The sequence below is a fragment of the Triplophysa dalaica genome, chromosome 3 (assembly GCF_015846415.1).
Source record: "Triplophysa dalaica isolate WHDGS20190420 chromosome 3, ASM1584641v1, whole genome shotgun sequence".
Classification (NCBI taxonomy): Eukaryota; Metazoa; Chordata; class Actinopteri; order Cypriniformes; family Nemacheilidae; genus Triplophysa; species Triplophysa dalaica.
In genome coordinates this window covers 9,866,500-9,877,640 of record NC_079544.1, presented here as the reverse complement: position 1 = coordinate 9,877,640, position 11,141 = coordinate 9,866,500, and the positions used below count along the sequence as shown (strand labels likewise).

Below are 11,141 nucleotides of genomic sequence, written 5' to 3'. Positions count from 1 at the left end.
ACCTTGTAGACAGATGAACAATATGGGATACATTATAAAACAACACGTTTATTCACTGAGCACCATTTAAATAGGCTATGAAAAAGACACACACCGTATCTGATTTAAGAGGTGAAAACAGTGAAACCTTTCTCATTTAAAATGTCATTTTTTAAACATGCCGTAGAAATCTAACCGAGTCAGTTATAATATGGTTGTGACCACCGGTCTGCATTTTAAATGAATGCCTTTTATATTTTGAAGATGGATTTGAGTTTTTGTGCTTAAGTGTTTCACTGTACAGCCCGTGGTACAAGTACCATTGAGACCTTAGGAATGCTTATTATAAATTAGACAAAACATACCACCACTTTTACATTTTTTATAGAATGTTCACAGAGCGTTTACTGGCAAGGAAAAACATCCGGTTAATACAGTGCATTTACGTTTTAACTTTCAGCCCAATGGGCGAAAGGAACCCCTGTCTGAAAAATGGTCTTGTAACTATTGACTTGTAATAAAAAAAATTGTAAAAGGATTCACACATACACACACACACACACAAAAAACCCATTATTAGTCATCGATTTAGGACTAAACCATCTGAGAATACACAGAGTGATGTGGTGCATTTGTATTAATAGGATCTACTCCTGCTTGTTGATGTCTGGCTGATGTATTCTTTGGTATTCTTACCATTAAATAAAAATCTGTGGGTTCCAGATTGGACGATGTCATTAAGTGATTTATACATATTTACATCATTCTCAGAATACAAGTGAACCGTGATTGCATTACCATTTTCTCACAAGACCTCTTTTTCTAAAAAGAGCAGATTGGATATTCCTCCCAACAGTCCAGCAATTGCTGCTCCCTACATCTGCAGTGTATAAGAGGAACATTAGTATAAAAGTGAACATGACATTAGTCCAACAGTCTAGTGCCTTCCGGAGTCCTGCATGTAGCTGTTCTCAATGCAAAGGACAATGAAGTGGTTCGAACAGCTACGTGTGTGCTGCCCGAGCAGTCTGCCGGTCTGCAGGAGAGATGCCTGTCCGATCACTGCCATGTCTCCTGTCCGCCACGCTTCGCAGTAGTTTGTCGTCATGCGGATGCCCGCTGTGCTCGAGCCGTGCCACACCAGCTTCTCAGGCCTTGAGTCATTTAGTCAGAGACACAGTAAAAGCTTAGCACATTTGTTACAGGCACACAGCCATTTAATTAATACAGAAGCAAATGGATTTGAGTCTGCAAAATGAGAAAGAAAAACTGTTTACCAAGACTGATCTGTCATGACATTTCGTCCGTCAAAAGAGTAAATCGGAATAAGTGGATCAAAAACAGCACCGTTCCCAGAAAACATAGCCATCCAGCTGCTGAAAAGCACCTCTCCCTAGGGAGGACACACGTGAAGCTACATTTAAACAAGCTGTATTGAAGTTTCATAAAAAAAAAATCAATCTATGCTGCAAGCACGCTCTGTGCTTCAACTGGCACATGATTAATTGGTTAATCTTACTTTGAGGTTCACCACTGGCAAGCTAAAGCGGTCTCCTTTCCTGACAATGGTCGAGAGGTCTTGCAGGTGAGAGGACAGGAACGCTCTGTAAGTAGATGTCAGGCCCCTGGCACGGGCTTGTTGGTAACATTGATAATCTGCTCCACGGATTCCACGCATGTCCCCTGAGAATGGGGCATTTAGTGCCACAAGGTGCAACTACGAAGGTCAAAGGTTATATATGTCAACATGAACTTTTTCATAGTAATAATTAAAGGCGCAACAAGGTTTAAGCAATTCTTACCCCTGGCATTGGGTGTGCAGTGTGTGGAAGAATATTGTAACTTGGCAAATCATTCTTTAACTCCTGCTGAAGGCAGAGATGAGATTTTTAGACATTAGTTACTTGATTAATATAGTAAACTGTACTGTTTGTATGACACACCTGGCTGTTTACTCGGGGTATACTACGGTCGCTGGGTCTGCTGAGCCCTTGTGTCAAAGCAGGTGAGGGATTGCTTTCAGGAACTGGGATCAGCTCTCCCAACTAAAACACAGTTACATGTAATTATCTCTTATAAGAGAGAGTACGTTCTTTAGGATTCCTTATAAAGAGAAATAAGAAATTAGGTAGATACCTGCACTTTCCTCCAGCCTTGTGAAACTCTGATGTACAATTCACTGCTGTCTAAAACATATCCCATATTTCCAACAGCAACTTGATGGTTCTCTATCAATTCCTGAGTGTTTTTATGTGTGCTCACCTGGACCAGGAAAGTTAGAAGTCAGGCACGAAGTACGTACGCCAAAAACTAATACTTAATCTTTTATGAGTGTGTTCATGTAGAATTGGTTTGTGCTATCAGACTTACTAGGGCAGGGGGCCCTGGAGGTCCAGGAGGTCCAGGAAGGCTCACGGCTGTAACAGAATCGATAAAAGCAAAAGTTGAATGCTGTATTAAGTTGCTGAATTTTTTTGCCTTTAGGAGAAATGTTATTGAAAACTGAGCATTACTGAATGTTCTCAGTCTAGACATCTAAAAGTTTTTTAGAAGTTTCTATTTGCTGTCATGATAAAGAACTTATTTTTTTTACCTGAGCCAAACACTGACGGGGTACCTGGTAGCCCAGGGGCTCCTGGTGGTCCTTGTGGGCCTGGACTTCCATAGCCAGGATGTCCTGGCAGGCCTCGGGCCCCAGGCTCACCAGGAGGACCAACAATAGAGTCACCTTTAGGTCCCTGAAATGCAAAAATATACAGTGTTATATTAACGCCCCGTTTAGACCGCCAGTCACTGGCAGCCTAGCAACACCAGTGACCTTTGGCGACAGGAAGTGGGCGTGTCTAGTGACTCAACAAAGTTGAGATTTGCTTAACTTTATGCAAATGACGAGCGACTACCAATAGGAGTAAGCAGCGGAGCTCATATTAGGCGTCTCTTGTCTGTTACAACAGAGTTTATTTATAAACGTTTCTAGGACAAGCTAGAAATGCCTTCTAGCGACCTCGTAGTGAGAGACTGGTGATGCGACAAGAGACAGTAGAACACATTAGAACCCATTATAATTTTACATTTTGTCCATGCGGCGCGATGAGCCGAGTCCGGTTTAGTCACCGTGGAAGGATGCTTTTGAATCATCAAAACAGTTCTTTAGATTATAAAAAAGTAAGAAAGAAACTGTTCTTATAAGAACCGTTGCGTAAAAAAATCTTCTCTGATACACCCAGCTGACTTTAAGGGGTACATAACACGGATCATGAAAATGACATTTCATGCAGAGGATAATGTTGCCGTATCTGAAAAGAAAGCAGTCTGCCAAGTTGTAAATCCGAAGGTGAATGAAAAACAAAGTTATTGGCTTGGAAAAAAGCGAGTCGACTCTGAATCACACGAACGAGTCGTCTCTAGTCCGATTTGTGAACCGTCGGGGATTTACATCACTACATAGTCCCCACCTACGTTTGTGAATGCGAAAAACTTCACTCTTCTACCCCAAACACTTTAGCTCGCGAGCCTCATTCGCGGTAGACCAATCACAGCAGACGAGACCATCTGACCAATCACATCAGGCTAGTGGATAGGAGGGATAGACAGATGAATCACAGAACGAATCATTTGAGAGTCAGTCAAGAAGTAAGGTAAAACTATCTATTATAACGAAATAATAGTGTTTTTACACCTACTGTACATAAACTTGTTGTTGGACACTCCATAAACCAAAGCAGGACCTTAAAAATCCCTATTTATGCTTTAAGTAATAGAGCTATTTGAAACATTCTCAGTTTATGTGAAATTTAGTAAAGTTAAGGATCTTTTTTAATCCCATTTCATGTCTTGTTTTAAAAATATACTCATGTGTAGTTATTTTCGTCTTGATTAATCCAGTCTTTGTCCCTGTAGACTCACCACAAGGCCTGCTCTTCCTGGTGGTCCTGGAGGGCCACGAAGACTTGGATCTCCTTTCTCTCCCTTTTGTCCTTTGTAGCCAGTATCACCTTTAGCACCCTAGACAGAGACACACTCAACATCAACAGCAGCATTCATTAAAAGGTCAATAGTATTATTCTACTATTTGCCATCGCATGTGGCAAAGTGTCTGGTATATTTTAACTGTATCAATGTGAACACTTTCCATTAAGCTACTGTAAATGCTTTCAGCACCACAAACTGTAAATACTCTCCCAGTCTAGATTATTCAGGCAACCAACTTGTGCTAACTGCATAAAAGGCACAAGTTTTCTGAATATCATTTCAGTTTAAAATAAATGATAAATAGTTGTTTGAAGACTCTTGTGTTACTAAAGGGATAGTTCACCCCAAAATGCACATTTATTCATAAATTTTAGTGTTCTGCTACACACAAAGTTATTTCAAAGAATGCTTGTAACCAAACAGTTCTCCGGCACTTTTGACTGCCATCGTTGGAAATAAAACTATTATAGCAGTCAGTAGTGACGCAAAAGATTTGGTATGTATCGTCCTTTGTGCTCAACAGAACAAAGACAATTATGCAGGTTGGAAAAAATTTGGGGGCAAATAAATGATGACAGAATTTTTATTTTTGTGTAATCTATTTCTTTAAAGCAAAGTGTAATTTCTGATTTCTTCCGATTTCAGTGTTATCTGGCAGGTAGTAAGGATGTTTAATGTACAATATTTTCAAGATATTGCTTCAGTAGCTTTACATACAGTATGCATATATAGATCACATAAAAGTGCTTATTATCAATGTATCTAGATGTATGAGATACTGAGAAAGTACTAACCACAAAACCATTTGGCAACATAGACACTGTGGAGAGAAAGATCATATGGGTTAATATAACAGGCTGACAGGGTTACTGTCACAAAGATCAATCTATAAATTAATATTGATGAAATTTAACTGTCCAACTATACGAAAACTGCCTGGTTAATTTTTTACTATACCCAGAGCTTCTGGCAGCCCAGGATATCCCACATCATCCTTCCCCCCTTTTACTCCTAATGACTCTCCTTCATCTGTTTTAACAGAGAAAATGTATGTGATTTTTATGTATCTCTTTATTTGATTTTAACTGTTCACCGTAAAGAATGAATATTGCAGTTACAGGGAATTGCTGTTAATACAAACGTACCCTATGCATACTATGCAATATTATACAAATAAACTCTTTATAGCCGTATCACATTGAGAGGATGAAGTTTCAGGAGCAGAATGTTTTTTAAATTTAAAACGTGTCAAAATAAGACACAAGCAGATTACAGTCATGTAATATTTTGTAGCTATACCTTCTTGTGAAGTGCTGTTGTTGATCTGCAAGAAAAAAGATTTTTTCAATAAAATAAGATAAAGCTTTGGACGGAATAAAGCAAACCAGATTCCATGAGACCATTAATTCACTGCTGAGCCCAATGGTTAGAGCTCATGCAACATGCTTGTGTGAGATGACATGTTAACAGACCATGACCACTTTCCAGAGTTTGTGAATGGCAGCATAAGGCAATTAATTACAAATTTCATTTAATTTGTAGCTGTTTTTAAATAAGGCCTCTATGCTGTTTTAAAGACCCAGGCATAAATAAAAGGCAGTAAAGGAGACAGTAAAGGAGGCGAGCTAGTGTATTAGCAAAAGGAGCCGAGCCAGAATGCCATGCGTCGCCCAAAGCCAAACCACCATCCAGAGAACTTCACTCGTTCACTTACAGGTTTTTTGCAGTGCGGTCTAGGAGGAACTGGGAAAACGGTCTTCAAAGCAGAATCATGTCATGATGTAAAAATTACACTTTGTAAGCTCAAAAAAGCCACACTTTGCTCATTTTATTTCAGTACTGTAAATCTTTAAAAAATCATACTTACTCCTTTGAGGCTAGTTATTCGACCTGGAGGTCCAGGTGGGCCGGGTGGACCCTAAAACACAGTTATAAGTTAATTAATAAAGATAAGGAAAGCATCGTGGCACAAACAACACTGAGGGGGATTTATTAAGAATGAATTGTAACCACTGCATTGTTTAGCTGCAAGGTGTTACTATAGCACTTGGATCACTGAAGGATTGATGCATATCATAGGTTATGAATAGCATAAACAAGGCAGTACAATGTGGTATATGCACACGGAGCGAAGACATATTTCCGCTAAAATCTGTAAAAATCTCAGCGAAGACATATTTCCGCTAAAATCTGTAAAAATCTCAGCTGTTCTGTTACATCCGGTGCACTGAACGTCATGGACCGATTGCGTTTTTCACTTGGCTGCCTCCAGATGCACAACGACACGAGTCAAAATAATGTGCATATACCTGATTCCCCATCTAATAAATTAAAATGTATCTACCACTGTATGTTGTGGAGGATGCCCCCTGGCAAATTTTTCATCATTCACTATTCCATCACTACTAGCATCTTTAAAATGCTAACACTACATATGGTCCATTGCTGTCACAATTGATTGAAAATGGACAAAAACATATTTTAAATTGCTTTCACCAGGCGGTAACTGCACTCTTAAAATTGCACCAGCCAACCAATGCTGATATTGTGAAAAGCACATGTCTAAATAAGCCTAATTGTCATGAAGTGCAGGTGGGGTTTCACTGTAAAAAGGACAATTTCATCATTTGAAAATGCTGGGGGCAAGACAATAACAGAGCAGCACATGGTTAAACTGGATTGTGGGTGATTATTGAATAAGATGCTGGATTCGGTACTAAATTATAGCCGTGCAAAAGTTCTGCCGGTGAATTTTACCCACAGTAAATTACTCACAGGGGGACCACTAGCATCTCCCTTGTCCCCCTTCCCTCCAATCATTCCAGGCCGACCCTAAAAAAGATATTCCAAGGAGCAATAAGAAAGTGAAAAAAATGAAACATTTATGAGATGGTGAAAGTTTATATAATAAATAAATAAATCTAACCGGCCGACCAGGAATCCCGTATTCTCCTTTTTGTCCTGGTGGTCCAACTGGACCCTAAATGTCAAAGGAAATAATGTATCATTTGCATGTATGCATGATCTGTGTATGTGTGGGGGGTGAAGGACAGTGTGCATCTCACTATAATCCCAAATTCGCCAGCTGGCCCTCGATCTCCCTGTAAGAAAAGGTAATATCAATGTCAGACCACTGAATTTTTTATTTATTTTCAAGTTCAGTAAATAGTTTATTTTACCTTGCTTCCTTTTGGTCCTCGTGGTCCTCTGAGGCCTGTTATTAAAGAGCCATCAGCAGCTATGGATACACCTGCGTCCCCCTTTTCTCCCTTTATAGAGTGATATATTATCAATTATAATGACATACATAATTCAAATGTTTTCAATTAAGTGTGACATGTAAATTTGATTAAATATGCAGGAATTAGTTTCAAAAAGTGCTAATTTCGACCCCAGCCATTATTTTAACCACACATTCTCTGTGCAAAACGCAGCTTTTCAAAAACATGTTTGCCAGAACGAGTGAAAGATGTCTACTGTTTAATATAAATAAAACAATTGGTTCGGTGTTAAGAGGTATGAGTTTTCAGTATCTACTGTAGCAGGTAGTGTAAAATGTTAGTTTATGGCACTTTTAACCAACCAAACAGGGTGATCATTAGATTGCAGTAAACATAATGGCAGAATAGAAGTGATTGCTGCATTAAAATCAAGTTGTCATTTCTGGTTTCTGACCTAGTAAACCATTCATGTAATTACAAAAGAGATTATAAATAATCTCGTTTGACCGTAATAGCATAAAAGGGGCAACAGCATTTAGTTGGGATCTAGTCATATTTCTATATTTATTATGCCATTTTAAAGCCACTTACCTAGTGCGCTTTTTATATAAAGTACAAATGGAAGTAAATCAATATAGTGATATACTGTATGAGTGTGTTATATAAAAGTAATTTTGTTCTTATCAGTGTTTCTATAGAAACTGCTTATTGGCTTGTCTGACAATGTGAACATCTCAAAGTGGAATCTCTGAGTTGCCATTGTGTAATTACTGTACAGTACTTCTGCCATTATGGTAAAGCAGAATTATTGATATTATATAGCTTTTGATCACTTTTGTAACCCGTACCTTCAGTCCTGTAGGTCCTTGAATACCAGGAAACCCGATTTCACCTTTTGGTCCTCTAGGGCCCTTTAAATTAAAATATGTGATTTACAACATAGTGTTTCATTTGCAGAATTTAATATCTTCATTTAAAATATCTACACAAAACCAAAATTGTAACAACCCGAAATTATGAAAATATTTGGACATGTAAAACATGACAAGTCAAACAAAGAATCAAAATGTTGCAAGACTGAAACTGGTAAAAAATATGTTCATTTAGACAAGGGTGGGTAAATCATTGTATTTATAAGGTAAGTGTTTTTGCATCATTTGTGTATTTCATCTTAAAGTATAGAAAACAAAGATGTAGGATACTCTTACAGGGAATCCTGGTCTCCCAGGTAAGCCCTCAGGGCCCTGCAACACACAGAGCAAGCATTAAAGAATCAACATAGTTGAATTTCTCAAAATAGATTCAAAGTCAATGGAGGTGGCTTGACTAAGACATATATCTCCTCACTAATCCTAAATAATATGAGAAATGTATTAGTACATAAAGAGTTGGAGGAATAGATATGAAAACGGAGAACAGCTTTACGTACCGCAGGGCCTGGTTGTCCCCGGATCTTAGGATCATTATTAAGAAGCTGAGAAATAAAGTCATTCATATATTTTAGGACATCAAACTAAAATATCTATACAAGGTTAATTCGGGAAAATAACAGACAAGCATGTAAAGCCTTAATACGTACATGCTGGATGTCTTGTATTGGTCCAGGTGGACCAGGAGGCCCGGGTGGCCCTGTGATGTTCAGTCCATCACGACCTCGTTCACCCTGGGTAAGATTTTACAGTATCAAGCAACTTGGCGTATGTATAATAATAACGTCTAAACTAAGTGGCATACAAGACCAAAGTGAAACTAACACTCATTCTAATGTGAAGTATAAAAATTACATCACAAATTGAAATTGTGACATATGTTAAATTATTGATCCAAAACCTAATAGACATCAGCTAGAAAGATAGAGAACAATTTATAAAGTACAGTTTCTCATTTGCTATCATCAAACTGTATAATTATATTTTAAATTATATTGAAGCATTATATCAATAGCGGAAAGGAATCTGGAGAAATTTGATTACGAAAAAGGTTACGTTTCTGTTCAGTATATCAGAGCTTCAGGCAGTTCAGTGAATAATGGCAGGAATGGGAGTAAGATTTATTTAGTGTATATAAATTGGAGGTCTGCTACCCAACCCGAGCCCGACGGGTCCCGAAAAACTTGCGGGTTTGGGGTCGGGTTAGGCTTAATGTTTAATGAATAGCCTCGGGTTCGGGTTTGTCTTTGTAACAAAAATGTATATATAGGCAACATACATCAACTATACATAGTTTGCATGCCGTGGCTTACGCTTGCGTGTTTGCTGCGTTGTGACCACAAAAACACAGGAGAAAACACACACACTAAACTGTTTTGCGCATTAACTGTTCTGCTCGCACATGCACCCGCTCTTGTCCTCGTTGTCACAACGCAGCAGGTGAACGTAAAATGAGTGCATAAAGCAAAAAATGAAAGAGTAAAACTTATAGCAGTTCCAAATGATGCAGGGAAAGCTGCACTCTGGAAGAATTATGATATTGTCGTTGACAATTGACAAAGACCCTAGCAACTATGTTATTACTGGGCAGCCAATATTCGATCTAAGACCCTAGCAGTTATGTACAGTTCAGAGCTTGCAAAGCGGTGTTGGCTTATGACAGCAATAATACAGGTACGTCTTCTCTACAGCGACACACTGATCGTGTGCCTATTCGTCCAACAGGAGGCCTTTTGTTTCATTAAAGTTTCGTTATTGGTAAGTCTGTGCTATTTCTTATTTTTTCTTGTGTGTTCACTGCTGAGGGGGCCGCCGTGCCTTGATGAAACTGTGTTTGCTAGCTATTTGATTAATTATCATCGCAAGCAATCATAAAATGCATCTTATTTCAACAAAGTTTGCTGTTAAACACATTTCCAGTTCGGGCCGGGCTTAAGATGTAACTGTTATGGTCGGGCCGGGGTACGGGGTAACAATCTCGGGTACGGGCCGGGTTTGGGCTTTCGTTTAAGGCACGTTCAGACCTTTAATATGAACACAGCTTACTTGATATGATTAAATCCTATGGACCTTTATCACAAGCGTTCAACGATAAGCATCATAAATCCTCCCAAGTTTATTTATATTTACAATTAAAAAAATCTATGTACGTGTATAACACTATGCTTTGTATCATATTACCTTTGCATCAAATTACAAAAAAATTGTTAACACTAACGTGAGGGTGTTTCTTATACAGCATCTATGGAAGTCACAGTGAATTTAACATCATTCTATCTTTTGACTGTTATGATCAGACTCATTTCATTTTGTTGAAAGTAGTTAAAACACTATCGTTGAGTTTTTCTTTTGCTATTTGACCAAATGAGAACGCAAAATATATATTTGTGGTAGTCTCCCGTTCATGCTGTAGAAGTTTACCCAACTAAGACGACTTCCGCTGCTGAGAATCCCGGAAACGTGGAAACGGTACATTGGCCTGATCACACAAGTATCGATATTAACCATTAAAAACTATTTACCCCTTGACATAACTGCTCATAATATAAGTTTCAGACAAACAATGAAGGCATCATACCTTCTGTCCGGGACTGCTTTTTTCTCCTTTCGGTCCCTGTTCACAGCGAAGAGGTAAAAAAATGCATTTTATTGTGCCACAACTAGGCTACTACAGTCTTGAGGACAACTAACATTTTATTATTATATGAAACTGACCGATTATAACAGTTACTTCTATTTCTATATTAATGCAATGTACATATCATATGAGTATTGACTATTGTTTGACCTATATAATATAATATACTGTAAATAATATAATTGTTTTTTCTTGTGTTTCTTGGATGAAATACACAGAATAAGGAAAGAAAACAAGAAGACTAACCCTGGCTCCAGGTAACCCAGCTAATCCTTCTACTCCATCAGGTCCTGGAGCTCCACGCTCACCCTGGATAATTAAACAGAGATCAACAGAAAACTAAACAAGACATTGTGAACCTAAACAAAACAGTTTTTTTGAGTTTTAGGATAATTACGTTCA

At 38.3% G+C, this 11,141-nt stretch overlaps 1 protein-coding gene across 1 annotated transcript in view; it reads right to left on the bottom strand.

The window, feature by feature from the left end:
- Nucleotides 1-393: 393 nt before the first annotated feature.
- col15a1b (collagen, type XV, alpha 1b) overlaps nucleotides 394-11,141 on the bottom strand; it is a 36,619-nt gene continuing 25,871 nt past the window's right edge. The window contains exons 19-42 of the mRNA XM_056743599.1: nucleotides 10,986-11,048; nucleotides 10,680-10,715; nucleotides 8,752-8,835; nucleotides 8,602-8,646; nucleotides 8,381-8,416; nucleotides 8,021-8,083; nucleotides 7,131-7,220; nucleotides 7,017-7,052; nucleotides 6,878-6,931; nucleotides 6,727-6,783; nucleotides 5,819-5,869; nucleotides 5,666-5,707; nucleotides 5,251-5,275; nucleotides 4,909-4,980; nucleotides 4,746-4,771; nucleotides 3,886-3,984; nucleotides 2,573-2,717; nucleotides 2,350-2,396; nucleotides 2,116-2,241; nucleotides 1,923-2,024; nucleotides 1,782-1,847; nucleotides 1,499-1,696; nucleotides 1,257-1,372; nucleotides 394-1,133 (exon numbers count right to left, since the gene is read on the bottom strand). Of these exons, the coding sequence (XP_056599577.1) occupies nucleotides 917-1,133; nucleotides 1,257-1,372; nucleotides 1,499-1,696; nucleotides 1,782-1,847; nucleotides 1,923-2,024; nucleotides 2,116-2,241; nucleotides 2,350-2,396; nucleotides 2,573-2,717; nucleotides 3,886-3,984; nucleotides 4,746-4,771; nucleotides 4,909-4,980; nucleotides 5,251-5,275; nucleotides 5,666-5,707; nucleotides 5,819-5,869; nucleotides 6,727-6,783; nucleotides 6,878-6,931; nucleotides 7,017-7,052; nucleotides 7,131-7,220; nucleotides 8,021-8,083; nucleotides 8,381-8,416; nucleotides 8,602-8,646; nucleotides 8,752-8,835; nucleotides 10,680-10,715; nucleotides 10,986-11,048 (1,896 nt within the window). The 3' untranslated portion in view covers nucleotides 394-916. The remainder of the gene's footprint in view (nucleotides 1,134-1,256; nucleotides 1,373-1,498; nucleotides 1,697-1,781; nucleotides 1,848-1,922; nucleotides 2,025-2,115; nucleotides 2,242-2,349; nucleotides 2,397-2,572; nucleotides 2,718-3,885; nucleotides 3,985-4,745; nucleotides 4,772-4,908; nucleotides 4,981-5,250; nucleotides 5,276-5,665; nucleotides 5,708-5,818; nucleotides 5,870-6,726; nucleotides 6,784-6,877; nucleotides 6,932-7,016; nucleotides 7,053-7,130; nucleotides 7,221-8,020; nucleotides 8,084-8,380; nucleotides 8,417-8,601; nucleotides 8,647-8,751; nucleotides 8,836-10,679; nucleotides 10,716-10,985; nucleotides 11,049-11,141) is intronic.